We start from the raw sequence: 27741 nt of genomic DNA, 5'->3' as shown, positions 1-27741 counted from the left end.
CCGCCTGCAGCACCTGTGTCTGTCCTGTCCTGTGTCCTGATTTCACCAAACGTTACCCTGGGGGTTGCTTTGTCACTGTCCTTTGTGAGGACCCATCAGGCTTTGGTAGCGGCTGCTATTCCTGCTTGCTCTCCACTTCTCTCGCTTTTCCATCACGGCTGTCGTATGGGGGACTTGCTGTAGCAGAGCCAGCTTAGTTGAATCCTTCTACTTCTGTTGTAAAGGGAAGGTGCTCGTGAGCTCCTGGGGTGGATCTCATGAGGGTGGTTTTGCTACAGCGTCTGTGCATCCTTCTAGGTGCAGGCCTCCTCTGGGGGTGGGGGAGGGCGGGGGCGAGGCCTGGGTGCTCACAGCTGTCCAGGGTGAGGGGAACCACAAGGAGATAGAATTAAAAAGTAGTGCCATGGTTTTCCCTTGAAGGCTGCATGAGAAACCAGGGTCACAGGTTGAGGGATGAAGGGGAAGCCGCCAGCAAAGATGCAGGAGACAGTGGGGCAGTGTGTCCCCAAGCCATTGTGTGGTCATTGCTTCCTGTGTCCCATGTGCATAGGGGCCTCTTCCAGGCTCCTGGCGTCCAGCTCAGGGAGGGAGCCTCCTTGCTGCTGTGTACGCATGTAGGTGTTACAGAAAGAGCCCCCTGAGTGACTCCCTCTCCAGTACAGCACAGACACTTGAAGCATGTGTCCCCACCCCCCCACCCCCGCCCCTGCACTCTCCCACATCAGGCAGGTCCCTCTCGGCGGGGCATCCCGGGCACTATCACAGGCAGACCAGCATCCTTGGCCCCACCCCTTCCATGCCAGGAGCACCCAGAATGTCTGCAGATGTCCCCAGGCTTTGTACAGTGTCCTGGGTTAAGGGATTTCATTGAAAGTCATATCTAGAGTAAAAATGATAGGTTTGGGAGAGTCCGGTCTCACTGAAAAACTGCCGAGCAGGTTCTCATTAGGCATCTAATAACATGCTACTTACATCTTTGAAAGTGTTGGAAACTGTAGGGGCAGGTGCTGGGCAGTGTCCTCTTCTGCCAGCCTGAGAGCAGGGGGCCCTTTCCTCTGCTGGGTGGCCCCCATGACCGTCCCGAGATGGGGGCCCCCTCCAGCCAGGGAAGGAAGACCCCGTAAGGCCCATGCACACTGCCCTAGGGCAGTAGGCCCAGCCCACTGGGTGGGGAGTCAGGGCCGGCCTGGGTCCTGACTGCAGGGCTTCATGAAGGCTGTGCAGAGCCCCTTTTCTCACCTAACACCTGCTGGGCACACCGTTGACCCTGAGTTTGACCTGTGATCCATGGTCTCTGCAGGCTGCCCTGAGATACATGATCTGGCCACGTAGCCAGACTGCTTCAGCCCCAGACTCTTGGCTCAGCCTTGCTGTGCACGTGTGACCTCTTCCTTCTCACTAGGGGAGAGCTGGCTCTGCCTGTCCATGAGCCGTCCCCCCCCCAAGAGCCCGCCAGGCCCCTGTGGCTTGTTCTGAGCTCCATAGTGACCGGCACCTTTCCTTTGCCTTTTCAGCTTCGAAAGCATGCAGAGGCTCTGTGACAAATACAACCGTGCCATCGACAGCATCCACCAGCTGGTAGGTGGCCTCTGTCCTCCCCTCATGCCCCTCTGCTTGTTGGGGACATGTGCTGGAGTGCTCAGCCCAGCTGCCCATCACGTTTCCTGGGTGGTTTTAACGACACGCCTCACAGACCCCTGCCAACCACCCCGGAGTGTGGGGGTTCACACTGTGGTGTGGGGCCGGGTACTGCTGACCACCAGTGGGAGGCACCTGGGGTGCTGCTGTTGGGAGCAGGCTGGGGGTGGGGTGCATTCTCAGCCCCTGTCCCCAGCATGCTGGGTGGGCATCCCCAGGGTCTCGAGTGCATATGTACCTTCACATCGGTGCCCCGTCCCCACAGGCTGAGACAGGTGGGTGCGGTCAGGGGCCTGCCCGGGGCTTCTCCTGTCCCTCAGCCAGTTGTGTTGCCTTCCCTTTCGGACATTCTGATTATGGAGAGGCCTGGCGCTCTGTCCTCACCTCTCTCTCTGCCGTGCTGGGGTCTGGGGAGCCTTCGCTTGGCAAAGAACAGACAGCCAGGTTAGGCCCCACCCCAAAAGTGGTTCTAGTGAGTGTGTCACTCCTGTTCCCAAGGACGTTTCACTGTCTAGGCAGCATGGGCTCCTGGTGAGGGGGCGGTTCTCTGGCAGGAGCCTTGCTGTCAGGGGAGCTATGGCAGGGTGTTGGGCCGTGCAGCACCGAGGACCTGGCAGTCATCCCCATCACTGTTACTGATGAGAGGGGAGAGGGATGCTGAGTCAGACGAGCATGTCTGGGCCTCCTGTGCCAGAGACCGGGGTTCACAGAAGTTCTGGGTGTCAGCTGTGTGGGCCCCCACCCACTGTCTTGGTCCAGAGCCCTCCCCTTGGTTTTGTCCTGGGCAGAAGGTGGGGCCTGGGGCCTGGGGCTGACTTGGGCCGCTCAAAGTGGGCAGCCGCTACTAACCTGCACAGCGGAGGACTGGCCCTAGGCTGGGAGGGCCCTTGGGAGCCATCGGTGCTGCCGTCACAGGCTGCAGGTGGCCGAAGGACGACTGCCGGGAGTCTAAAGGGGGCAGATTGAAAGGTTAGGGCACCAGGCCTCAGAGGCGCCCCAGGGCCGACTCCCTCCTCGGGCCTGTGTGAGCTGAACAGGGTGCAGGCCTGGGCCGTCACTTATGTGACATGTGCTGGTGTTTTGTCTAATGTCCTAGTGGAAGGGGACCACTCAGCCCATGAAACTGAACACTCGGCCGTCCAACGGGCTCCTGAGGCACATCCTGCAGCAGGTGTACAACCACTCGGTGACGGACCCCGAGAAGCTCAACAACTATGAGCCCTTCTCCCCGGAGGTGTACGGGGAGACCTCCTTTGACTTGGTCGCACAGATGATCGACGAGATCAAGATGACCGAGGATGACCTGTTTGTGGACCTGGGCAGTGGTGAGTGTGAGCAGACGTGCTGTAAGCACCGCCAGGCTACCGGGCCCCCAGAGATGGAAGGGACAGCTCAGTCACCACCCTGTGTCGCCCACAGCTCCTCACGGGGAGTCGCCCCTCTGTGCAGCAAGCCAGTGCTCTGTGCAGAGGAGAGGCCAGTTCCTCCTGCTCCCAAGGGCCCCCCCCCCGTCTCTCACCCCTACTCATATTGTGGGACTTGTTCTTGGCTCAGAGAGGATGCCAGTGACCACCTCAGACCAGCCCCCCATGTTGCTGGGAGCCTTCGCCCCTCCTGCACACTCCCCGGCTCTCACCAGCCGCCCCCTCCTTTGTGTATGGGTGGTCCTCCGGCACCAGCATCTCCCGTCTCCTGAGGGCAGGGGCCTGGCCTCAGCCTAGCCTCACAGGTATCCACACGATCAACTATAAGCTTTACTGAACAAACACCTCGGCTTGGTTGATTCCCAGTGGGACGTGCCGAGCTGACAGGGCTGACATGGGAACCCTGTGCGCAGCCCTCCCCTGGGGCAGCTCTGCCACCTGGATGTGACCTTGGTTGACACAGAGCCTTGTGCTGCAGATTCAAAGTCCCGTCTGAAACCGGCCCGGCCTCGGTGGTTGGAAAAGGGCCAGCACACCGGATGAGGACTTTTTTGATGTCATCATTAGTTTGAGCCTTTCTAATTTAATTTAAATTCACATTTTAATAAATGTGTATATTTCGGGGGTGCCTCGGTGGTTCAGTTGGTGGAGCGTTGGACTCTTGGTTTTGGCTCAGGGTTGTGAGATTGAGCCATGTGTCAGGCTCTGCACTTAGCAGAGAATCTGCTTGGGATTCTTTCTCTCTCTCTGAAAAAAAAAAATTCATGTGCTTCCAAAATCAGTTATCTAAAAGACCATGTAACTTACCTGTACTAAAAGATTTAGGGGCAGCCCAGGTGGCTCAGCGGTTTAGCGCTGCCTTCAGCCCAGGGCCTGATCCTGGAGACCCGGGATCGAGTCCCACATCGGGCTCCCTGCATGGGAACCTGTTCTCCCTCTGCCTCTGTCTCTGCCTCTCTCTCTCTGTGTGTGTGTCTCATGAATAAATAAGTAAATCTTAAAAAAAAAAAATTTAAGGAATCTTGAAAAGTACCCACCCAGCTTCTCGTACCCAGCTCTTAACACCCTCCACATCGCTGTCTGTGACCCTTACATCCTCTCACTATGGGCCTTGGCATTTACTCTGTGTTTCTAAATAGTGGGACTTTTCTTTTTTCTTCTTTTCTTTTCTTTTCTTTCTTTTCTTTTCTTTTCTTTTCTTTTCTTTTCTTTTCTTTTCTTTCTTTTCTTTTTCTCTTCTCTTTCTTCTCTTTCTACTCTTTCTTCTCTTTCCTTCCTCCCTCCCTCCCTCCCTCCCTCCCTCCCCCGCTTCTCGCTTTCTTTCTTTTTTTTTTTTTTTTTTTTATGATAGTCACACACACACACAGAGGAGAGAGAGAGGCAGAGACATAAGCAGAGGGAGAAGCAGGCTCCATGCACCGGGAGCCCGACGTGGGATTCGATCCCGGGTCTCCAGGATCGCACCCTGGGCCAAAGGCAGGCGCCAAACCACTGCGCCACCCAGGGATCCCAAATAGATGTGATCTTTTTTTTTTTTTTAATTTAATTTATTTATAATAGTCACACACAGAGAGAGAGAGAGAGAGAGAGAGGCAGAGACATAGGCAGAGGGAGAAGCAGGCTCCATGCACCGGGAGCCCGACGTGGGATTCGATCCTGGGTCTCCAGGATCGCGCCCTGGGCCAAAGGCAGGTGCTAAACCACTGCGCCACCCAGGGATCCCTCGCTTTCTTTCTTAAGATATTTTTTTATTCATTTAAGTAATTTCTACCCCCAATGGGGGGCTTGAACTCACAATCCTGAAATTGAGAGTTTTGTACTCCAAGCAAGCCAGCCGAACACCCTGGTGTGCTTACTTTTATTGTTTGAGTATATTCTAATCAAAGTGTGAACTCAAAGGTTCCCGGAACGTATCTGAGAGGCACAACTGTGGAAGGAGCTTCTTGGTGCACATGGTGTCGCAGCGGTGCTGGAGCACCTGCAGACTGCCCCTCGTGACGCTGACAGCTGGGTGTGTTGGTGTGTTGGGCCTGCTCGTTGGGCTGCCCAGTGATGCCACCAGATGACAGTGGTTTGGAGACCCTGTTTCTGTGTGCAGGGGGCTTCTCCCGCAACCTCCAATCCTGCATCAAACCCCAGTCAATGCCGAGCATTGACAGGTATTCTCAGGGTGATTTCAGATTTGGCCAGCCGTGCCGCACCGTGGTGGTAACGCGGGAGCCTTCCAGAGGTGTTACTGAGTCTCGTGGAGCTGTGTCTGCACAGTTGATGCCACGTAGGTCTCATAGACAGAGAGCAGGTTCCCACTGCAGGAGCCCTGGAGTGTTGTCTGCACGAGGCAGTGTAAGCCAGATGGCCCCATCCCCTGGAGGGGGCTCAGCTCACCAGCCTGTCCTCACTGACCTTAGGGAGTGCTTGGCACCTTCTTGGAGAGCCAGGAGCCTCTGTCCGTTGGCCCCCATGGCCAGCACCCGCCTGGCTGGGGCCTCGACTCCACGTGGATGGTGCCTCTGTGTTAGGGGGTACGTCTGACAGTACCTCTCTCTCTCTGAAGGAGTGGGCCAGGTTGTGCTGCAGGTCGCCGCGGCCACCAACTGCAAACATCACTATGGTGTGGAGAAAGCTGACATCCCAGCCAAGTACGCGGAGGTGAGTGACTCTGGAGTGGGACACGTGTGTGCATGTGTGTGTGTCTGTTATTTTGAACCTTGTTTGCCATGACCCATGGGGCGTTGGGAGGGAAGACAGAATGAGGTGGGCGCTCCGGGGGCTGCTGGGTCTCCGCATGCACATCTGGGCCCCACTGCGTTTGCTGCCAACAAGGACTACAGCCTCGTCTCCCCCAGGCTGGGCCTGTCTCCTCCAGACGCACCGTGGTCAGCAGGCATCACCGCTCGGCCTGTCTGCCTGGGGTGGGGTCCGTGAGGTCTGTAGGGGGTAGATGCATCTCCAGAAAGACCTTCAGAGCATGTGACCCACATTTCTGGTGGACTCTGCAGGTGCCACGGTGTGTCCCCCCCTGCGACCCCTAGACTTATCTGGGGCTTCTCAAAGGGCTTGTGTTGAGGGCTGGTAGGTGGGCAGCCCCAGCTTGTCCCAGGGTGGGGGCAGGAAGGGGCCGAGGGGAGGCGCTGACGGGCTGTCGGATCATTCCCTTGCAGACCATGGACCGAGAGTTCAGGAAGTGGATGAAATGGTATGGAAAAAAGCATGCAGAATACACAGTGAGTGCCATCGCTCCATGCCCCTGCGGCTAACGATCCAGCTCCATTTCCGTGCCTCCTCCTCCCCTGACCCGCCGTTCTTCTTTGCTCCTGGGGACGCCCTCCCTGCGTCCCTCCCTTCGCGGTGTGCACAGCCGAGCTGGGTGTGCAGTGCTGTTGGGGGAAGGCCCGCTCGGCATCAGCGATACCCTCTTCTCTTCCTGCCTCTTCCACCCTTTCTGGGCCTCCTGCGGGGGGCTACAGCTGCTCCTACCCCACGCTCTCTGACAACAGAGGTGGCACATGGCGGCGCCCCTCTCTCCCAGCCCTCAGCCGCACTAAGACAATCATGTGCAGCGTGTCTCCAGGCACCTGGTGGGTCTCAGGGAGCCCTCTTTCCATGTCGTGCATGCGTGTGTTGTGGCAGCAGCGCAGGGCTGGGCAGTGGAATATGGACAAGGCAGCCTCTTCCTTGTCCGCTGGCCAGCTCAGTAGCATCTTCTTCTTGCCTTCCTGGCAGCTTGCGACCTTGAGCGTGAGTCCCTCCTGGCCAGGCTCAGGTTTGGGGCAGCACACACCCCCAGCTCTCCTGGCTGCTGCTGCGCCTCAGCCTCCATTGCTCGGCCCAGCCTTGCGATGCCCATGTTCCTTGGCCGAACAGTGTTCCAGACCCCTGGCTTCCTGTCCAGGGCATCTGGGTCACGGCCTGAAACGTGTCTGGGCCCAAGCCTCATCCCTTCCTCTCTGTTGCTGTGGATACACTGTGGCCGTACAGCCTGCACCCACTTGGCCACTGCGGGGACACCCGGACAGAGTGTGTCCAGACCGGATCTTTAACTCATCCTTCTCTCCCCATCTCAGGTCATTACCTGCACATACCCAGAGCTCGAGGCCCAAACCACTGAGGTTCCACTTGGTTCCACGGCCAGCCCTGTTGCTCCTCCTTCCTGGAGATGTCTTACAAGCGTTCACCTCTTGTACTCTCCGTTGTCACCAGCCCAGAGCAAGCCATCGCGTGGGGCATTGACTGTTGAGCTGGAACCGATCGATGTTCCTTGTTGCGTTAGGGGACTAGAATAAAGCCTGTGATCACAGGCTGGGGGTCGGTTGGGGTGTGGGGAAAAAGGGAGAGGGCAGGTTTCCCCTTCTTCAGGACAGCCCTGATGGCTACTGCTTGCACAAATGTAGTGTTTGAAAGTCATCGCCAAGGCCGACGTCACCCGCACTTGCTCCCTGGTGTCTTCTGGGAGTCGTACAGCTCTGTTTCGTGTGTGGGGCTGGGAGGCTGTAGGGTTGGCCCATGGATCCTTCTCTCTGCATGTGGAGGCCTAGCTGTTTGTGCCCCGTGAGTGCAGCCCTGCCCTTGCCCTGCTGCCTAGCCTTTGCTCTCTGTTCACTCCCTCAGCCCAAACTGCCTACCGTGGCTCTGGAGCGAGTCTTCACTAGGGCAGCGTCCGCCCGTCCTCTGGCCTGGGTCTTCTCCTTCCACGTGGTGCTGGCTGCTCTGGGGCCTTCACCTCCCCAGATGAACTGTAGAGTCAGTTTGTGGGTATCCATCTCAGAGCACACAGGGATTGGGGTCGGGATGGCATTGAATCTGCACGTCCGCTTGGGAAGAACTGACCCCTGGACAGTATCTCGTCTTCCTGCCATTGGACGTGGCCTGCCTCGCTTTGTAGTCTGTCACTGGTTTCGTTCATCTAAGTTTGGTGTTTTGTCTCCTGTAGATCTTGTACGTGTTTTGCTGGATTTATACCTAAGTCTGTCAGTGTGTCTGTCTGTCTTGGTGCTTGTATAAATGATACTGTCTTTTTTATTTCAAATTGTGCTTGTCCGTTGCTGATGTACAGGAAAGCAGTTGGCTTCTGTACATTGCATGGTAACAGACGGTTAACACCTTTACCCCGTAACGTTGCTGTAATGGCTTATTAGATGAAGGTTGGTTTGTTTTTCTGGATTCTTTCAAAGTTTCTATATTGATCGTGTCATCTGTGCACAGAGGCAGTTTTACGTCTTCCTTCCCAATCTGCGTATGTTTTATTTTTCTTGTTTCACTGCATAGCCAGCGTAACAGCAGGTATGTACAGCGTGCTGCCAAAAAGCAGTGGTGAGGGGGGCACCATGGCCTTGTTCCTGATCTTACCAGGAAAGCTTCCACTTTCTCACCACGGAGGTGATGTGAATTTGTAGGTATTTTGTGGGTGTTTTTTATCAGGTTGACACAACCCCTTCTTAATTCGCTGAGAATCTTCATTACGAATGGGCATTGGACTTTGTTAAATGCTTTTTCTGAGTGTGTTGACACAGTCCTGTCTGTGATCTTTCTTCGGCCTGTTGATGGGGCGAGCATTGGGTGTCCAGCCGGCCTTGCGTGCTGGGTCAGTCCCGCCCAGTCGTGGTGCATGGTGGTTTTCACCTGTGTTGTTGAGACTGCGTCCGCGTCCATGAGAGATCCTGGCCCGTAGTCCGTCCTGTAACGTCCTTGGGTGTCTCTTTGCTTCTGTTCTGCTCTTCTGGGGCCAGGACTTGCATATCCAGACTGGGGCCCGGCTTCTCCTCTTTGTCTCCTGGAGCAGTTTCCTCTGGAATTCTCTGCCTTGCGTGAAAGGCGAGCGGTCCGGCCTTTGTGCTCTCCCGTGCCCCCATGTCTGAGGCTCCCTGGTGTCTGCTGTTCGGGCTGCGTGTGCAGGAAGCCCAGTTGGCCTCCATTTCCAGGGAGTTGCTTCCCACATTTTCCTGAGTCCATGACTTCCTGAAATGGAGGTTTCCCCATCTTAAACTACTTCTTGTTTCTGATGAGAAGGCCAAACAGCCACCAGCCCTCAGTGTAAAAGTTGTGCCACGTTTCTCAGAAACGGCCGTTGGTACTCCAGGCAGGGCTTCCAGGACTTTGTTCGTAGCTGGTTTTAGCTTCAGGCATGCTCCTCACAGCTGGGGCAAGGGACCGGGGTAAGGCCTGGGAGGGCCACCTCTCCTTTTGCCGTCCTCCTTCCTTCTCTTGTCTCCGTCTGGGGTGAGTGGCACATCAGGGCCTCGTGGTGTGGTGGTCAGCACATGGGCCTCCCCATGTGGAAACCATCTCATCCCTTAGGTCTCGTGTGGTGTAGATTGTTCGCTAGCCGTGCCGTGGCCCGTGTGAGGTGGCTGGGAATAGAATTTGGCTCGAAGGACACTTGGGCACGACCTTGGCAGTGGGTGTGTGGAAAAAGCTGGCCACAGGGCAGGCAACCACCGTGCCTTTGCTGCTCTGTTGCCTGTTTCCAGAGGGCGTCCTGTCTCGAGCAGCCCGGCTCCGGGGGGCGTGGGGAGCATGTGCTGACTGCTGAATACCCAAATTTGGCGGGAACTTATGTCTTAGGTCTTGTGAGGCCTTCCCCCAGCTTTCTGTGGCTTTGACCAGGCGTCCCCGTTGGCGGACAGAGTCCTGCTCCTGTTACTTAAGAATCTAAGAGGAAACAGAGCCAAGAGGAGTCTAAAAATAGCCCTGTGTGTGCTTCCAGGCCTAGAGCCTGCTGCTGCAGGCCAAGGGTTCCCGTGTGGCCGCCGCCTCCTCTGTCCCCCCCCGCCCCCCGCTCCCCCTGCCTTTGCAGAGGCGCCACCCAGCCAGGGTCCCCTGCCAGCCTCGGCCTCCACCTCCCCGTCCTGCAGCGCAGTGGTGCCTGGGCGCCAGGCCCTTCTTGCCCGCGCACAGGCCTCCTCCTGTCACAGCCCCCATTCCCTCCTTCTGCATGGCTTCTGCCTGCAGGCCTGTGTCACCTCAGGGTGCTGCCTCTACCTGAGAGACTCTCTGTCCAGCTCCCTGCCCAGGCTGGCATCCAGGCCCCCGGAGCCCCGTAACATGGTAACCATGCTGTTGACAATGAGCCCCATATGCTGCGGTGCCTGGCAGTGGGCCTGGTATACAGCAGGTTTCGTGCATTGAGAGTCTGTTACCTTGGGCAGCTGTGGCCTCAAGGAGGTGCCACATGGGGATGGTGCTAGGGTGTCTGTGGACTGCTCTGTGCTGAGGCACTTCCTGTACTCATGGTCTGGTGACTCTCTATCCTGGGCTGTGGGGGGCCTCCCTCTAGGCACTTGCCACCCCTCCAGGTTTGGCCGCGTCAAGATAGCATCTGTGTGGCCCTCGGGGTGCCTGGGCCATGTCATCTGGGGCCCCATGCATCTCAGAAGCTCTGGTCCACCTCCCCTCTGGTCTCAGTTGGAGTTGGATCTCTGGGAGGCGGGTGCTGCCAAGAGACAGGGTCTGGTGGTTCGACTGAGCTTCCCTGCATCTGTGGACTTGCAGCAGCTCCTGGCACGTTAGCTGAGTAGCAGGGCTGCCCATGGGTGGCTCTTGCCCCCCTGATTTTGGGTGGGGCTGACCTCAGTCTCTTTATTCTTGGAAGCTGTGCTCTTTTCCCGACCAGAGAGTGTGTGTGTTCCATGCAGGCATGGACACAGCTTCCATGACCCTGTTGTGGGACTGCGGTGGCTGGGGTGTGTGGCTGCACACACTCCCACACTCCACCTATGTCCCGCCCTAGCCCTGCCTGTTGGCCCAGGGCCTCGAGTGGACCAGTGGTGCCTGTGGAACAAGAGGTGGGGGACTGAAGCCCTCTGCACCTGTGTGTGCCAGAGCCCTCTCCTACTTGGAGGGCCCAGTGGTGCTGGGGCCAGGCCACGGGGTCCCTGGGCAGGGGCACAGGAAGGCCACACACCTCTCTCTGGCCACTGTTAACTCGGGTGCCCCAGCCAGCCAGTCCCTCCTGGAGGATCACGGGCAGCCTATGCCCGGAGCAGAACTGCAGCGGGACATGGCGGGCAGCGCCTAGGACAGGGCTGTTCTCTTGCCTCGGCCCAGCAGTGCTGCCGTGGCCTGACAGTACGGCCTAGAGGGGGGCCCCCAGGAAAGGGGAGCCATGTGGACAAGTGCCTGAAGGCCCCGAGTCAGGCCCCAGGACTGGCCCCAGGTGCGGGACGTGCCGGGGGCCCAGGGCTCAACACACACTCAGTCCCGTGGCCCTGCCTTACACAGAGAGGATGTGAATCACATGAGCTCAGGGCGGAGGCCTGGGGGGCGGGGCAGGGACACCAGGCTCGAGCTCCCAGGGTCCTCCCCCAGGTGACCCACAGGACACGCTCAGTTTCCCCAACACGAGCCATGAGTATGTGCGCGAGGTGTGGTCTCGGGGCTGGCAGAGACCCGGCGCCCAGCTTCTCCGTGGGGGTCGGTCTCGTGGGGCCCTCTGCCCGGCTTGGCCGGGACCCCAGGCTCAGGAGGGCAGCAGGTGCTCAGCACGAACCCTGTGTCTGCACAGACGGCTCAGCCTGCGAGAGTCTCGGGCCCGCCGTGCCAGCGCTCTCTTGCACAGCATCAGTAAAATTAAAATTGGATTTGAGTCCCTCCTGAGGCCTAGCAGGGCTGTCTTGGGGAGAGTGGCAGGTTCAGAAAGCTCCACAAGTGGGGAGAGTGTTTAGGGATAACGACAGCTAGGGTGTGGGCAGCACCCCCGGTGCCTGAGCGCGTTCGGGTGGGCTGCGCCCTCCCCCGATGCCCCTGCAGCCTAGGTGGGATCTGTGCATGGGCTGGAGGGCGTAGGATTGGCAGCTGCTTCTGCCCTGGCGCACAGCCTCTGCACTGGGGCGCAGTGCTCATAGGCCCGTCTCTGCTCGGTCTTGCTTCGGCCCCTTTCTGAGTGACAGCAGGTCCACTGCCCCAGTGGGTGCCTGCTGTCTTCGTGAGGAGAGTGGGTCTTCCTGGTCACCCGGCCCCCTCCCCCCGGCCCCCCCTAACCCTCTCTCTGTCTGTGGACGAGCCCGTCCTGGACGTGTCACACCCCATGGGGCCTCCTGTGGTTCCCTCCCTGAGCTTCGTGGGCTGGGGGTCTGTCCCCGGGGTGGTGTGTGGGGGCCTCACTCCTGCTTGACGGTGGGGGGCGTGCCTGTGCATAGTGGACACGCTGATGGAAGTTTTGGGTTGTTTCCATTGTTTGGCTCTTCTGAATTGTGCTGCCAGGACCGGGCGTGCACAGGTTTGTGGGGATGTATACTCTTGCTTTTCTCTGGCGTATGCTGAGCATTTTTAAAGAATAATAAAATTAGATTTCAACTTTTTGGTTCACTGAGTGCCACAGCTCTGGACACCTTGGTCAGTAAGAACTGGGTGCTCCGGGCGTCACAGTGCTGGTGTGCTGGGATGCACGGCGTGGAGAGCAGGCGTTGAAGAGCGAGCGAGCCCCCAGGAGGCTGGTGCTGTGGGGGGTCAGAGAACAAGCCTTGGCCTCACCGTGTGCGGTGCCGGGGCGCCCGGGACAGTGCTCTGTGGCCTGGGCGCCTCCCGAATCAAGACAGCTCCTCTGTGTGCTGCCCTGGCCTGCCAGCCCGCCTCTGTCTGGCCTACAGCTGGCTGAGAACCATGCGTGGCTGTGCCCCGAGCTCGCCCCCACCTGGCTCTGTATGACTCTGCAGCGCATCCTCTGGCGTGGCTGGAACCTCCCTTCCCGCTCGGGGTCGCTGAGCAGTGACTGCCATGAGTGGGGCCCTCACCCCGGAGCCGCCGCCACCTTGGTCGTATGTCCTCCCCACCTCAGTGACTGCGCTCATTTCATCTTCTCTCCGCGGGCAGGTGGGTGGGCAGGGTGCGAGGCCAGGCGAGGCCTCCTGAGTCAGCCTCCCTCCTGTTCTCTTCCTTTCAGCTGGAAAGAGGCGACTTCCTCTCAGAAGAGTGGAGAGAGCGGATTGCCAACACAAGGTAGGGCTTGGCCGGGCAGGCGCCCCCAGGGAGGGTGCGAGGCCGCGGGGTGCACTGCGGTTCACACAGGAGAGGAGGCTGGTGGAGGCTGGCAGGGTCCTTGTCTCCCTGTCCCTCGCCTGCAGCAGAGCAGGTGGTCAGGGGGTTGGTCCCAGGGCCCCAGGGCAGGGCCAGGTGTGGCTCGAGGCTCACACGTGCCAGTCCCCCGGCTGCCCGTCTGGGAGGGCGCTTCCCTGCTATCTGGGCCTTGTGCTCAGCGTGCGGGTTCTTGCTGTGTCTGTGCCTCTCCCGGTGGGGTGCAGGGGCAGGGCTCTTTCTCTGCACCTGGCGGTAGAGTGGTGTCCTGTCCCGTGCATCTGGGGTGCTGCGGCGCTGCCCACGCCTTCCTACGGACCTGCTGTGGGCCTGAAGCTGGTCTGCAGCCCTTCCCCTGGCCTTGGGCTGGGGGTGCCGCAGTGAGGCCATGGGCTGGCACATCAGCTGAGATGCTGGAAGCCCGGGGACCCGAGAGGTGTTGCACGCCCCAGAGCCATTTTCCTGGGCAGAAGTCTGCTTTGCCAACGGTGGCCCACTGTTTTGGGGGCATCTTGCCATCTGGCCTCTCCCTGTCTGTCCTTCAGGTGTGCTTACTTACCTCCTGCTGCCCCGTAGTTCCCACCTGTCTACTGACAGGGAGAACTGTGCGCTATTCTTTCCAGAGCATCTTCCTTTGTGGCTCTCCCATGAGAAGTCTTCATCTGAATTGGGTCCAGTTTGCTCTCCCTTGCTCACCATGTCTTCCTCTTTTTCCCAAGAGTCTCCTGCTAACCCCGTGGGCATTCCTGTCAGTGGGGAGGAACCCCCACCCTCATTGGCCAGCAGCATCCAGGCCGAGGTGTCACATCTTGTGGTCACCCTGGCAACATGAGAGCTCAAGGAACATGCACTGTCCCCCAGGCCCCTTTTCGTGCAGGCAGAGTGGAAACAGGTCTTGGTAACTGGAGAGCGTCCCCCTGACGTCCCCCTGGGTGCTCTGCTTCCTAGCAGGGGTGTCCTTTCTCTTCCCCTACCAGCCCTTCTTGCTGGGGACATTTGTCTCTGTTGCTGGTTTCTCGTGAATGAGATGTGGGGGGGCAGCTGCCTCTGGAGCACCCTTCTTCCATCAGAGCCTTCCTTGGGGCCTTGGCTGGCACACGCCCTGTCATGGCCTCTGCCATCTTGAGCCTTTGGTGTCCAGCCTTCCCAGGCTCCGTCCCTGAGTAGGTGCTGGGACAGGCCAGCCTCACTCCCTGTCGGAGCGTGTCCCAGCCTAGAGTCCCCTGTCCTTGTCTTTGCTGCGCGGTGGCGCAGGTAGAGCGCACGGGGCTTGATCCACGTCTTCAGCATTTATTCCCCGCCGCTCTGCCCGCTGCCATCCGGTGTCTGCTCCAGCTCTGGTCAGGTCTTCTGTGACTGTTCTTCACCCTATTGCTGTGATGGTTTCCAGGCGTCTCGATTTTAAACTGTAGAGACTCAAAACAAGCAGTGAGGGGACGGCCATCAGCCTACTCTGTCTTCTGTCACTTGCAAAAGACAAAGTAAAGGTCCTGGGTACAGTTCTGCCCTCTGTGGCACAGTTTTCGCTGCTGCGCAGTTTTTATCTGGAGTCAGGCACTTCATGAGAGAGGGTACAGCCTCTGCCCGAGTGGGGAGCTGCTTACCCGTGGGGAGCTGCTTACCCGTGGGACTCGAGAGGACGGGTGGCACAGCTGCTAGTAGAGCGTAGCCACCCCGAGAGCGCCTCCGCACGCCCAGGGTGGGGCAGTGCCTCCCTGGCCACCCGGGTTGGCGTGTTCAAACCCCGGTGCCAGAGAGAGCCAAGAGAGAGAGCGGGAGGGAGGAAGGAAGGGGCGAGCCACGCCTCCCCTGGCAGGGCTCTGCCTCTGGTCCTGCCTGTCCTCAGGCGGCTCACTTTCAAGTGCGGCCTCCGTCCCTGCTGCCTTCCTGCCTAGGTATCCTCATCCCTGTGTCCCCGGGTGATGTTTGAGCTGTCCGTGTTTCCACCCCAGGGACGTCCCAGGGGCAGCCGTCATGCCCTGTGGGCCCGGGTCCCGTCACCGGGCTGGGGGAGCTGGCGGTGGAGGCGGTAGGCGTGGCGTGCACTGGGACTCTGTGCATGTGTGCAAATGGAACCTTCGTTTTACTCAACTGGAATATTATTTTGCAGTGTTATATTTGTGAATAATTTTGCCTTTGGTCCTGAGGTGGATCACCAGCTGAAGGAGCGGTTTGCGAACATGAAGGAAGGTAACGTACTTCCCCTTAACCGTGCCCTGTCTCAGTGACGGGAGCTGCCCCCGGGCCCAGGGATCGCGGGGTGGGTGGCCAGACTGACAAGCGGGCTTCAGGCTCTGCAGTCACACTCAGGTTTCCTGCAGGCAGCAAGGAGCTTGTCAGGATAAGGGTGTTCTCGGTACAAGCTTATGCTAGAGGGTGACTCAACTGTGACCTGAGATGCAAACTCTGACTGGCACCTGTTTTGTCTGGTGACCCTAACCTAGGGGCCTCTTAGGCTTTTTCTGGGTTTTTCCCACATGTGGGTCCATATCCCCTGGCCAGAGCCGCCACTGCTGCCATCCTCTGCCTTCCCATCCCTGCCGTGTGTGAGTCCCGGACTTGCCATGGAGCTGCTGGGCACAGCAGAGGGGCAGGTCGCCGAAGGAGCTCGAAAGCCCATGCTCTGGTTCTCCAGCCAGGCTGCTTCCCTGAGAGTCAGTTGGCATTTAGGTAGGATTGAGTTTTCCTTGTGCTTGTGGAGGTTTCTGGATTTGGAATTGTGTGGAATGAGGTCCTCTTCTGAGTCTGGCCTGAACCTTCTAGGTAGAAGTTTGTTTTCTGAATTTTAGTAAGCTGAGTCTAGAGGCCAGTGTGCTGGGGTACAGTCTGGCCAGCAGGGCAGTCCTCCCTGGGGAGCACTCCGCTGTCCCTGGCTGCTCCCACGGCCCGTGGTATACCTGAGAATGGCCACTCCCTCTGCACCTGAGGGGCGTGTACTGTGGGGCCACTTGCCCTGCTCCCACAGTCTCCCCGCAGAGCCTGGACGGGGGGAGGGGGCTCCCTCGTGCTCCATCTTAGCTGCCAGGAGTGGGGGATCAGGGCCACGGCCAGGTACCAGGCAGTGCAGGTTAGGTGTCTCCTGTCCCTTTGCTGTGCCAGAAACCCTCGTGCATTTGGGATGTCAGCCAGATGAGATCGTCTAGTCTAGAACTTTCTAAGTAGGTGAGAGTGAACTAGTTTCATTTGAACACCAGTTCAGGCCTTTGTAACTGCCACTGGATTGCAGTGTGTGTGCTCCGATTCCAAGCACAGGACGGAAAACTCAGCGAGCTCCTGGAGGGAAGATAGAAACACCTGTACCTTCTTCCGGGTGCAGGTCACTCTGGGCACCATCTGGAGCGCATGAGCCTCTGTGGGTCCTCCCGTCTGTCTCCCATGGATGAGGGCCTGGTTGTCCGCACCCTCATGCCTATTGCTGTGTGTCTTCACTGAGCCAAGTGTCCAGGGTTCCTGGCTGCTGCATTTTTTGTTTCTCCATCTGAAGAAAGTCTTGGGAGACTTTCTGGCCTAGCTTGGAGACACTCTGAATCCAAAGTCCTTGGTCATCGCCCACTGTTTGAGGAGAGAGAGGAATCCACTGCTTGCAGGCACAGGCTTCCAGCCTAGTGCTCTGACCCCAGTCATGGACTCCCTCACGAACTCCGAGGATTAGCAGCAGCCAGGCTCTGTGGAGTGGCAGGGGCTGCTGCTGTCCTCATCAGGGCTCTGACCTCGGGTGCCCGTCCTTCTCAGGGTCCTCCTGGTGTGAACGAGTGTGGCACGCCCTGTTGGAGGAGTGGGCCGCGGGCTGTGGCCTTAGTGTGAGGTTGTATATGCGGCTCTCATGCTGTGCGCGCTTGGGCCCGGTGGTCAGCAGTGTCCTTCCCAGGGCCTGGGCCAGAAGCCCCAGGAAGTGTCCTCATCCTTGGCCAGTCACTGCAGTTCCTAATGCAACTGCTAAAGCTGCTGCAGGTTTTCTAGATTCTGAGATGGCTTCAACATGACCTTGGCACTTCCAACTTGGGAGGAGCCTGTGTACATAGCACCTTCCCTGCCCCGTCCCAGCTGCCTCTTGTCACTAGTCCTAGGAAGGCCCTGCGTGCTCTCCACATCTGTGTTCCTAGGAGAGAGGAACAGGATGTGTCCCCCCATGTCTCATTACAAAACATTTCAAGGGGGGACACCTGGGTGGTTCAGGGGTTGAGCGTCTGCCTTCGGCTTGGGGTGTGATCCTGGAGTCTTGGGATCGAGTCCCGCATCGGGCTCCCTGCAGGGAGCCTGCTTCTCTCTCGGCCTGTGTCTCTTGCTTCTCCCTGTGTTTCTGATGAATAAATAAAATATTTTTAAAAATTATAAACTTTTCAAGGAAGTGAAAGGGTCACACAGCCACAGGTGGTTTCCAGCTGCCTTTGGCATCGACAGCTGTGTGTCGTGTGCATGTGGCTCTGCATGCAGGTGATCGTACACATGCCGCCCAGGTTAGTCCCGATCATTTGTAAGAGCGAGTGGTCAGTGGCTGTCCCTGGGCACTGAGCTGTGCACCCCCATCAGGGCAGAACGGAGGGCCCCTCTACCTGTCACTCTCCTGCCGCCCACCCGAGGGCCCTCCTTCTGGCTGTCTCATTCTGGGCCGGGCCAGGGGCCAGGTGGGCTTTTGCTAGAGCAGGGCTCCTCCATGTTTGTTGACGGCACCTGCTGGGCATCTGGGCCATTGTCTTGTGAGGTGTTGCTGCTCTGGTCTCTCCCTTGTGGTTTTCTGTGGGCAGGCTTGGGGGGACCTGATGGGGTGGGACTGCCTGCGAGCCCTGCAGTCCTCAGCCACCTGACCTGTGGTCCTGTAGCGACGTGCCCTCAGGGGCCCCTCCCAGCTCCCTTGGCCCTTGCCATGTGGGCAGCACAGGGTGGTGTCTTCCTAATGGGAGCACCCAGGGGACCTCAGGGTTCATCCCACTTGGCACCACACTCTTCAGAGGCCCTGAGGGTTCTAAGTGTCCCATGGGACTCTGTTCAGCCTCTGGCCGCTGAGACTTTTGATGTGACCCGGCAGTCCCTGACTCTGACTCATTCCCTGGCACAAGGCTGCCACCTGACCTTGCACCTGGCCTGGTCTAGTGCTGCACCCATCATCCTCTGCTCCTGCTGGGGATAGTTCTTAGGATGGTGGCTGGGTGTCACCGGCAGGAGTGTTTGTGCATGTGCATGTGGAAATGGATTCAAATGAACTTTGCCAACTTAAAGGTAACATTATTTTCTTTGACTTTGTGGCTCTTTTCCCCTTCCTGCTGAGAACTTTGGCCTCTGTGAGCGTGCCTGTATTTATTTACAGTGTTCTTGGGGCAGATGCACTGTGAGCTCCCTGGTGAGCCTTCAGGTTCCTCTGTGCGTCTTTCTCTCCTTAGAACTCAGCCCGCAGAACCACTGCTGTCTGTGTGGCTGCCCCGATGACGTGGTCAGGTGGTGTCTGTGTCATCTGGACTGTAGGGTTTGCTTTTGCTCCTCAGACTCAGTTTTGACTGTGGGACTCGTCCACACGAGGACAGAGACTGCGGAGGGGGCGCCAGCCTTCCCAGTGTGTCCTCACCAAGGGGTGTCTGCCCCGTGCCGGCGCGACCCTGCAGGCAGCTCTGGGTCTGAGGCCAACGCTGCAGGGCCAGCCTGGGGCCCGGGGCACGTGTGGACAGGAGAGCCATCCATGGGGCACACTTGCGTGGGAAGGCAGCTCCTGGTTCTGCGGGGACTCGGTGCCACTGCTGCCCCGCTGCTCCTGGGGCTGCTGCTTCCTCCTCCAAGCTCCACTGTCCTGCTGCTGGTGCACGTTCAGGTGTTTCCCGACGAATGGCAGTAACTAGTTTTGTGTTTCAGGCGGCAGAATTGTGTCCTCGAAGCCCTTCGCACCTCTCAACTTCCGGATAAACAGCAGAAACTTGAGTGGTAAGCGAGGCTTGTGTTGCTGAATTATTAAGACACACGATTTTAAGTACCTGACGGGCGTCAGTGTGGGTCTGTGCCCCTGGTGCTACAGACATCGGGGCAGGTCGTCCTCCGGACGGCGGCCCTGGCCCCACCCCCTCGGTGCCAGGAGCACCCCCATGTGACAAGCACAGACGTCCCCAGACATGGTCCTGTGTCCCCTGGGGGCAGAGTGGCCCGGGGCGGAGCTCAGAGGTCATGAGGACTCGGATAGCTTTACCAAGCATCCTGTGTTCCTGTTGTGACTGGCCTGAGCCCAGCAGCGGCCCTGTCCCTGCATAGGAGGGGCTTGCGGCAGGGAGCCCCGGGGCCTCAGGGCTGCTGGAAGTTCCTGTAGCCACATTGTTGTTAAGTTGTCCCTCAAGTGCTTTCCAAAGTACTTTCCAAACCGTGCTTGTCACTGTTTCCCTCGGACAAGCACCTTGGGGTCGCTGTGGACGCCTCCCCGACCCAGAGCATGCTGGCGGCCAGGTGCCTCCGGTGGCCGGGCTGTACAGCTCTGTCCCTTCCTACCTCACTGGGACCACCTCGCCCGGGCGTCCGGCGGCGTCTCGTGTGGGAGGGGGCCACCCAGAAGCTACACAGGGCCCGCTGCTCACCTCGGGCGCAGGACGGGCCCTAACCACAGCCCGTTGTGCGCAGACATCGGCACCATCATGCGCGTTGTGGAGCTCTCGCCCCTGAAAGGCTCGGTGTCCTGGACGGGGAAGCCGGTCTCCTACTACCTGCACACTATCGACCGCACCATAGTGAGTGCCCCACGTCGGGGGGTCCCACAGCCGGCCCTCAGCAGGAAGGGAGTGGGTCAGGAGCTTGGGGTCCTGGGCTTGCCCTCAGCCCTTGGGCACGGCAGCCTTATTCCAGATGGCCTGTGAAGCGGCGGCCCCGCCTTGGTATGGGGGGATGGTGCTGCGGGGTCTTCAGGGGCTCACCCCGTGGGGGCCCCGAGCAGGCAGGCGTCAGGGCAGCTGTGCGTCCCCTGCTGGGTGTCCGTCTGCTAAACTGCGCCCTGCCCCATGAGATTGTCTGCTGTCAGCAGGCCCGGGCGGTTGGTTTCATCCTGACAGGGTTTGGGACTGATTTCTAATAAGAATTTTTCCTTTCTCTGTTTTTTTTTTTTTTTTTTCTTTTCTTTTTTAGCTTGAAAACTATTTTTCTAGTCTGAAAAATCCAAAACTCAGGGTAAGTGTGTGTTTCTTCCTTGCCTTAGAGACGTGTGTTCCCTACTTGTGGGGGGAGCCAGCTGTGAATGGCCCTGTGGACGGGAGCTGGTGTGAGTGACAGGGGCCTGGGGGCACACCGGCCTCGTCTTCAGAAGCTTCAGTATCACGTTTTTGGGGAATGAGTTGAATGAGTCTCTAAATGGGATTTGGCTGACGCGGTGAGCTGTGCCAAGTCCAGGACAGCGAACAGCCTTCGCGCTGTCCTGACCTGAAACCCAGAGGGGCCGGAATGTTCTGCGATGCTGTCCGAGGCGAGCCGGCCTGAATCATGGCTGTGGCTGCTGATTCCCGCTGTGGTTCCCGTGTCCCTTCCAGCTCCTGCTCTGGCACTCCCTCCTGCGGCTTCATGGCCGCTGTTCATTTGTGTCCGGATTCAGTGGCTGTCTGGGCAGGAGCTTTGCTTTTCGGTGACAAGTGTCCAAGCAGGGGAGGCCCCCTCAGAGATGGCCAGCTCTGACCGCCTAGGCTCCCGTGTCCTTCCTACTGTATTTAGGGGCACTTGAGTCTTAACGTGCTGGCTGGCACCGTGCTTCCCCTTACCGTGGTGTCTCCTCCTGGAGGAGAATGCTCTTTGCCTCACGAGCCCTCCTTGGCGTGGGGAAGCATGCTGCCAACAGGAGGGAAGAAATGGCCAGGTGGATCCTCCCACCCTAGCACCAGGGTCCTGTACCGTCCATGGTTGGAGGGCTGCCTGGTTTCTGACAGAACCAGGGGTGTGCGTGCCTGCACACGTTCTCCGGCTCCTCTGCACCTCCATTTCCTCACCGGTGCTGAAACGAGCCGAGCTTGGACTGGCCGTGCGCCTGGAGCTGCAGGAGGGGCCCCTGTGGAGCTGGCCCTTCTGCAGACACGACTGACACTTGCTTTCCAGGAGGAACAAGAGGCAGCTCGGCGCCGGCAGCAGCGAGAGAACAAGAGCAACACGACCACTCCCACCAAGGTGCCCGAGAGCAAGGCTGCTGTGCCTGCCGACACCCCTATGGTGAGTGCGCGCCCTGTTGCCCCATGCCCCCGGCACCCCACAGAGGGAGGGCTCCCGTGTCCGGGCATACACAGTATTTACCAGGGCCTGAGGCTCTCTTGACGTCCCCCACCTCCCATCTGGTAGGATTCTGGTGCCGAGGAAGAAAAGGCTGGGGCAACCACCATCAAAAAGCCGTCTCCCTCCAAAGCCCGGAAGAAGAAGCTGAACAAGAAGGGGCGGAAGATGGCCGGCCGGAAGCGTGGGCGTCCCAAGAAGATGAGCACTGCGAACCCCGAGCGTAAGCCCAAGAAGAGCCAAACTGCACTGGACCTCCTGCATGCCCAGGCCGCGTCTCAGACGGCAGCGCCCTCGCCGCAGGGTGAGCCAGCCTCTGTTGGGCCCCTCGGGCATGCAGTCTGCTGGTCCCGGCATTCCCCTTGCCTCCCTGCCTTGGTACGATGAGTGGGGTCCCTGTCCCATCCCCTGCGGCAGTGCCGAGTGGTGGGGTGCCCACGTTTCAGACCCTCTGGGGGCACAGTGGGGCATCTTCGTGCCTGTTTACACCCAGCTGATCTGCCCGAGAGCCAGCTGCGATGGGGGCCTTCCCATCATCCTGCCACCCTGGGTTCTGAGGAGGGCTGCACAGAAGGGACACAGCTTCATGGGCCTTTCTAAGGTCATGTGGGTGTTCGACTCTGCTTCTCCAAGTGCCAAGATGCAGTGTCTGGTCACGTCTCTGGACTCTAGGAACTGTGTGTTGTCTCATGTCTTAACGAGCTGGCCAGTTCCCTGAAGTGGTCTATGGAAGTGTCCGGGCACTCTGGCCTGCTGTTGACACGTGGCTGCTCTGTCTCTCTGCAGATGCGTACAAGTCACCTCATAGCCCGTTTTATCAGCTACCTCCCAGTGTGCAGCGGCACCCCCCTGACCAGCTGCTCCTGGCACCCACCCCACCCGCACTGCAGAAGCTGCTAGGTGAGCTGCACCCACACACCTTCCCCAGCAAGCCCCTGTGCTGCTAGGTCATGGGGGCCCAGGGTCTGTGCTGCCACAGTCAGCCGGGCCCATGAGCTTGCCGGAGGGCAGATGTCTGCCCCAGGGCACACGGGGTCATGTCTGGGGACATGGATGGTTGTGGTGACTGGGTTGGGGCCCAGGATGCTGCTCCATACTCCCCAGCACTGGGAACGCCCCCAGGGATCCACCCAGCCCACGTCTGCGGCGTTGGGTTGGGAAGGCTGTGTGGGGGTTGAGCTGGTGTCCCATGTGGCTGAGCGGAGTGTATATGTGCCCATGCTGCTGGACTAGATGAAGCTGCGGCTTGTTTCTAAAAATTGGGTAGAAGAAACCCCTTTTCACATTTTGGGAGCTGGTGGTTTTCTCGGGTCAGCATTAGCAGCACGTGTTTGCTAAGAAAAGCGGCAGATTTACTAACCGAAACCTGCATGGTCTTGGAAGAAGACCTGGGGTGGTGGTGGCGGGAGCCATGAGGGGTGCCCAGGATGGGGACGGAAGGCCCTGGCATGACGGCAGGCAGAGACACAGACGCTCTTCGCAGCCTCGGGTGGTGGCAGCCCCTCCGACACTTGTTTCTGAAGGGCTGCCCACCTCCTTCCTGCTGGTCTCAGTGGGATCATGTCCGCGCTAACGTGTGTGCTTGACCCATTCTAGAATCCTTCAAGATTCAGTACTTGCAGTTCTTGGCGTACACCAAGACCGCCCAGTACAAGGCCAGCCTGCAGCAGCTGCTGGACCAGGAGAAGGTGAGCTCTGCCCTGTGCTGGCTGCTCCCGCGCCCCACCTGCTGGCATGGACGGCCCTGCCCTCCCAAGAGGGGCCCTGGCCCTGAGAGAGGTGGCAGTCTCCTCACTGGCCCGTGCGCAGTCCCTGTTGCATTCAGAAAGGCCTTGGAGTCTCGTTCCTCACTGGGTGGGAACGCTCTTGACCAGTGAGAATCGCTGAGGGTCATCGGCCTCCTGAACTGGGGTTTGTCCTACTGAGCCTCTCTCCTGCAGGCCCTCTGTGGGACGGGACGTGGTGGGGACAGGTCCTTGTCACCATGCTCTGTCCTTGCAGGAGAAGAACGCCCGGTTGCTAGGTGCTGCGCAGCAGCTGTTTGGCCACTGCCAGGCCCAGAAAGAGGAGATCAAGAGGCTCTTCCAGCAGAAACTGGATGAGGTAGGGGAGCCGGAGACCACAGCTGCCGCCCTGGGCTTGCTGGCCCAGCAGATGGCCCCAGGCGCAGGATTCAGGTGGGCAGGGGCAGGGCGCAGGCCAGGGCTCTGAGGTCTGGAAGGACTTTTTCTTGCTTGGTGCTTTGCCTTTTTACGTTTTCTGATAGAAGGATCTAGAACGTGAGAGTGTAGTTGGAGGGTTGCTGGCGTGGGTTTGTGCCTCTGGGCCATCCCCTTGTTCCTTTCCTGGGCCACTGTACGTCCTGTTGGTGACTTTCCTCAGCCACCCCCCTAGCGCCAGTCCCTGGTGGCTCGAGCCCACTGAGCCTCCGCCTGCCCTTTGCCTGCCGTACCGCGCTCCTGCGTGAAAGCCCACCTCTGCTGTTGTGTGTCCCCAGCTGGGAGTGAAGGCGCTGACCTACAACGACCTGATTCAGGCACAGAAGGAGATCTCGGCTCATAATCAGCAGCTGAGGGAACAGACGGAGCAGCTGCAGAAGGACAACAGGGAGCTGAGGAGCCAGAGCCTACAGCTGGTGGGTGCCAGGAGAGGGCGGGCACCAGGCCCTGGACAGGGAGCATGAGAGGGTGCTTGCCAGTTTTCCAGGACCCCAAGGCCTTTTCCTGGGCCCTTGGAGCACACTGGCACCAGTGGGGCCCACAGCCCTTCCAGAAGCTCTGATGTTTTCCCTCGACGGGGCTTCCTGGGTGGCCTGCACCTGGGTATCCTGTGCCCCGTGCTGGTCTCCTCGATGTACCCACGGGCAGGGTACAGATCTCTTGGGCCCTTCTTCCTCTGGGGACCAGGCACATGTCACTGAGTGTGCAGGAAAGTCCCTTCTAACGAGGCCTCCCTCCCTGGTCCATCCTGAGGGCTCCCTCACATTGCTCCCCCTGAGTGTTCTTATGGGGACCCCCGGCCTCATCCTCGGGCTGCCTCCTCAGCCTGGCCTTCCCTTGGCAGGTTCCCTTCTTCAGGCACATAGGCCCTCGGGGACACCGGCCCACACCCCTGCTGTGTCTCCCCCCAGGGCCCCTAGTGTCTGCTCTCTGCCAGGCTGCAGGGTCCCCACCGCACCCTCCCCACAGCAGCACATGTTCCCAGGGCACAGGTCTGCCCTCTGCCCTGCCAGGGCTCACCACCACGACCTCCTGTCCCCACAGCTCAAGGCTCGGTGTGAGGAGCTAAAGCTGGACTGGTCCACGCTGTCCCTGGAGAACCTGCTGAAGGAGAAGCAGGCCCTGAGAAGCCAGATCTCCGAGAAGCAGAGGCACTGCCTGGAGCTGCAGGTGGGTGCTGCGGCCATAGCAGGGGCTCCTCTCAGGGCTTCCATGGCAGTGGCTGGAACATGGCTGATGCCATCAGCTGACCCACAGGAGCCGTCCTGCTCTGGAGGACGGGGTATTGGTTTTGGTCTTGCAGTGATGGCAGCCTGGGCATCCCTGTCTGGCCTCGAGGGGAGCGATGGGCTGACCATTGGAGGGGCTCCCTTGCGCCCAGAGTGTCTGGGGCCCTGTTCAAAACCTAGGATTGGGGGATCCCTGGGTGGCTCAGCGGTTTGGCGCCTGCCTTTGGCCCAGGGCGCAATCATGGAGACCCGGGATCGAGCCCTGCATCGGGCGCCCAGCATGGAGCCTGCTTCTCCCTCCTCCTGTATCTCTGCGCCTCTCTCTCTCTCTGTCTATCATAAATAAATAAGTAAATCTTTAAAAAAAAAAAAAAAAAACCTAGGATTGCCTCAGTGCTCCCTGCTGAGTCATTTAAAGCTGCCCCTGAGGGGATCCGTGCTTGAGCACCAACTTTAACGGCTTGGGCTTTTTGCGAGAAGGGTAATGTGTTTGCCAAGGTCTGCAGGGAAACAGGCCGGGAGGGCAGGGGAAACGGACAGGTCTGTCTTGTCTTGAGGTTTCCCAGAGCTGGCTGACTGGCTGGGTAGCCTTCGGGGGCAGCAGGACCACAGCAGGGTGTGTGGCACGGGCATCATTGGTCCTGGGATGCTCCATTTGCAAGGCTGTGGCCTCCTGTCAGGTTGGCATCTCCGCAGCCTGGCTTCACCACTTATGTGAAGCCTGCTTAGTCACTGGGCCCTCAGGGTCTGTAAAATGTTCTGTTGTTACAAAACCATGTCACAATGAATTGTTCTGCACTGAAGACTCGTTTTAAGTATGTGTGTCTTAAAGACCTACTCCGCAGAGCGGGCCTGCAAGTGGTTTAAGATCCCGGGGTACGGGGCTGAGCTGCTTTCAGAAGGGTTGTGGCCCAGGTGTCCTTGCCTGTGGGTCATGAAAGAGAGGCTCACCAGCCTCGTGAGCAGAGAGCCAGGCCTTGTTTCTGCGGACACGCCAGCAGGAGACGTGTCCATAAGAGAAGCCTCTTGGGTGCTGAGCCCCTGTGGAATGAAGGCAGGAGGCATGTTGGTGATGGGGGAAATCACAAAGAAAGCTGAGAAATCAAAGCGAAAATGCTTGGTGTCCTGAGTGCCGGGAAGGAAGCGCAGTGCCGGGGTTTCTCATGGATGGGTTGTCTGTAGCCTGCTTAGGCATAGACGGGGTCTCTGCGTGCGTTCACCCCAGAGCTTCCTGACCCGAGCTGGGCACGTGGCTCTTCCCCTGGGTGTGTGGCTGGGCCGGCTTGTCATCAGGCCTGGGGCAGGTGTGAGCGGGCCCCCAAGCCGAGCAGCAGCCCTGACCCCCTCCTCGCCCTGCAGATCAGCATTGTGGAGCTGGAAAAGAGCCAGCGGCAGCAGGAGCTCCTGCAGCTCAAGTCCTGTGTGCCTCCAGATGAGGCCCTGTCAGCGCACCTGCGTGGGAAGGGCGCCCTGGGCCGGGAGCTGGAGGCCGACCCCAGCCGACTGCACCTCGACCTGGACTGCTCCAAGTTCTCTCTGCCCCACTTCAGCAGCGCAAGCCCAGAGCTCTCCATGAACGGCCACGCAGCCAACTACGAGCTCTGCAGCGCGCTGAGCCGGCCCTCATCCAAGCAGAACACGCCTCAGTACCTGGCCTCCCCGCTGGACCAGGAAGTCGTACCCTGCACCCCCAGCCACAGCAGCCGGTCGAGGCTCGAGAAGATGTCTGGCCTGGCTTTGCCCGACTACACCAGGCTCTCCCCGGCCAAGCTGGTGCTGCGGCGTCACCTGAGCCAGGACCATGCCACCAGCAGCAAGCCAGCCGCCGGTGAGCTGCACCCACGGTGAGTCTGCACTCAGAGCTCACTAGCCCTGCTCTGGTGCCCTCAGGCCACCTTGGGGTCTTTTGAGTGAGAGCTCAGCTGTTTGGAAGAGATTTGGGATATTTGCTAGGCCCGGCCACCAACTCTAGATGCAAAGCCATGGTGGTGGCGATTCCCCAGAGAGCAAACCATAGACGTGTCTTGTTCCAGAGCTGAGCATACCAAGGAGAACGGCCTTCCATACCAGAGCCCTGGCATCGCAAACGGCATCAAGCTGAGCCCTCAGGACCCTCGACCCTCGTCCCCCGTGGCCTTACAGATGACAGGAGAGAGGGGCAGTGAGAAGGTGAGGGCAGGGCCCAGGCTGTGGGGGGTGCGCAGCAGGTGTCCTGAGTAGGGGCATTAGCAGGAGCCTTCCAGGTGAGGGCCAGGCCAGTTTGCGGAGGACTCAGGGCAGAGGCACCTCCAGGTAGGGGGTCAGGATGAGCCTGGGAAGTGGTGCTGCAGCAGAGCTCCTGTGGGGGGGCCATCACCCGAAAGGACAGGAAGGAGAGAGACTGTGGGAAAGTAACTGGTGTGAGGGCCCTGGAGTTCAGGAGGAGGAGCCATTGGGTGGTGCGTGGGTATTGGGATGAGGACTCTCCTCCCTGCCCTCCGGGGGCTGCTGGTTGCCGGGCATTACTGGTCAGCAGGGGCAAGGCTGGTCTGGTGGTGTGTCTGCAGGGCTTGAAGGAGCGTGCTTATGCCAGCAGCGGAGAGGCCATCACCAGCCTGCCCGTTAGCATCCCGCTCAGCACTGTGCAGCCCAGTAAGCTGCCCGTCAGCATCCCTCTGGCCAGTGTGGTGCTGCCCAGCCGCGCCGAGAAAGTGGTGAGTGGACGCTGGGCAGGGAAGGTGCCGGCCACCTGGTCGGACTGGCCCGGAGCGTCGGGCTCCAGGAGTGTGCGTTCCAGAGGGCCATGTGTAGCAGAGGGGTCTCGTCATGTTTTTTCCTGGTGAGGCCTGCTTGTTAGGTTGCGTGCCGTACGTTTGGAGCGTAATGCAACGCCCCCAGACAGAGCCCAGGATCCAGAATTCATTACAATATGTTCCCACTTTTATCTCGGATCTGTTTCTGTGGAAGGTGGTGTGTGCAGGTGGAGAGGGAATAAAACCCCAGGTTGGGTAGAAGCTTGAAGGCCGCCTCCCT

At 59.2% G+C, this 27741-nt stretch overlaps 1 protein-coding gene across 7 annotated transcripts in view; it reads left to right on the top strand.

Annotated features, from left to right (window-relative positions):
* The window catches only part of DOT1L (DOT1 like histone lysine methyltransferase), a 66219-nt gene that overhangs the window by 26328 nt on the left and 12150 nt on the right, over nucleotides 1–27741 (top strand). For 6 of the 7 annotated variants that reach the window (XM_072721913.1, XM_072721912.1, XM_072721908.1 and 3 more), the window contains 19 exons: nucleotides 1515–1578; nucleotides 2735–2963; nucleotides 5617–5711; nucleotides 6224–6286; nucleotides 12940–12995; nucleotides 15181–15260; nucleotides 18912–18980; nucleotides 19662–19768; nucleotides 20160–20201; nucleotides 21114–21224; nucleotides 21351–21585; nucleotides 22068–22181; nucleotides 22878–22969; nucleotides 23283–23384; nucleotides 23779–23916; nucleotides 24545–24670; nucleotides 26089–26573; nucleotides 26763–26898; nucleotides 27276–27422. In XM_072721913.1, the coding sequence (XP_072578014.1) occupies nucleotides 1515–1578; nucleotides 2735–2963; nucleotides 5617–5711; nucleotides 6224–6286; nucleotides 12940–12995; nucleotides 15181–15260; nucleotides 18912–18980; nucleotides 19662–19768; nucleotides 20160–20201; nucleotides 21114–21224; nucleotides 21351–21585; nucleotides 22068–22181; nucleotides 22878–22969; nucleotides 23283–23384; nucleotides 23779–23916; nucleotides 24545–24670; nucleotides 26089–26573; nucleotides 26763–26898; nucleotides 27276–27422 (2491 nt within the window). Of the gene's footprint in view, nucleotides 1–1514; nucleotides 1579–2734; nucleotides 2964–5616; nucleotides 5712–6223; nucleotides 6287–12939; nucleotides 12996–15180; nucleotides 15261–18911; nucleotides 18981–19661; nucleotides 19769–20159; nucleotides 20202–21113; nucleotides 21225–21350; nucleotides 21586–22067; nucleotides 22182–22877; nucleotides 22970–23282; nucleotides 23385–23778; nucleotides 23917–24544; nucleotides 24671–26088; nucleotides 26574–26762; nucleotides 26899–27275; nucleotides 27423–27741 lie in introns of those variants that run through there. The other variant, XM_072721914.1, reaches the window with a different exon arrangement.

This window comes from Vulpes vulpes, chromosome 9, assembly GCF_048418805.1.
Source record: "Vulpes vulpes isolate BD-2025 chromosome 9, VulVul3, whole genome shotgun sequence".
NCBI lineage: Eukaryota > Metazoa > Chordata > Mammalia > Carnivora > Canidae > Vulpes > Vulpes vulpes.
The sequence above is the reverse complement of the archived record's forward strand: the minus strand, read 5'-3'. Positions and strand labels throughout refer to the sequence as shown.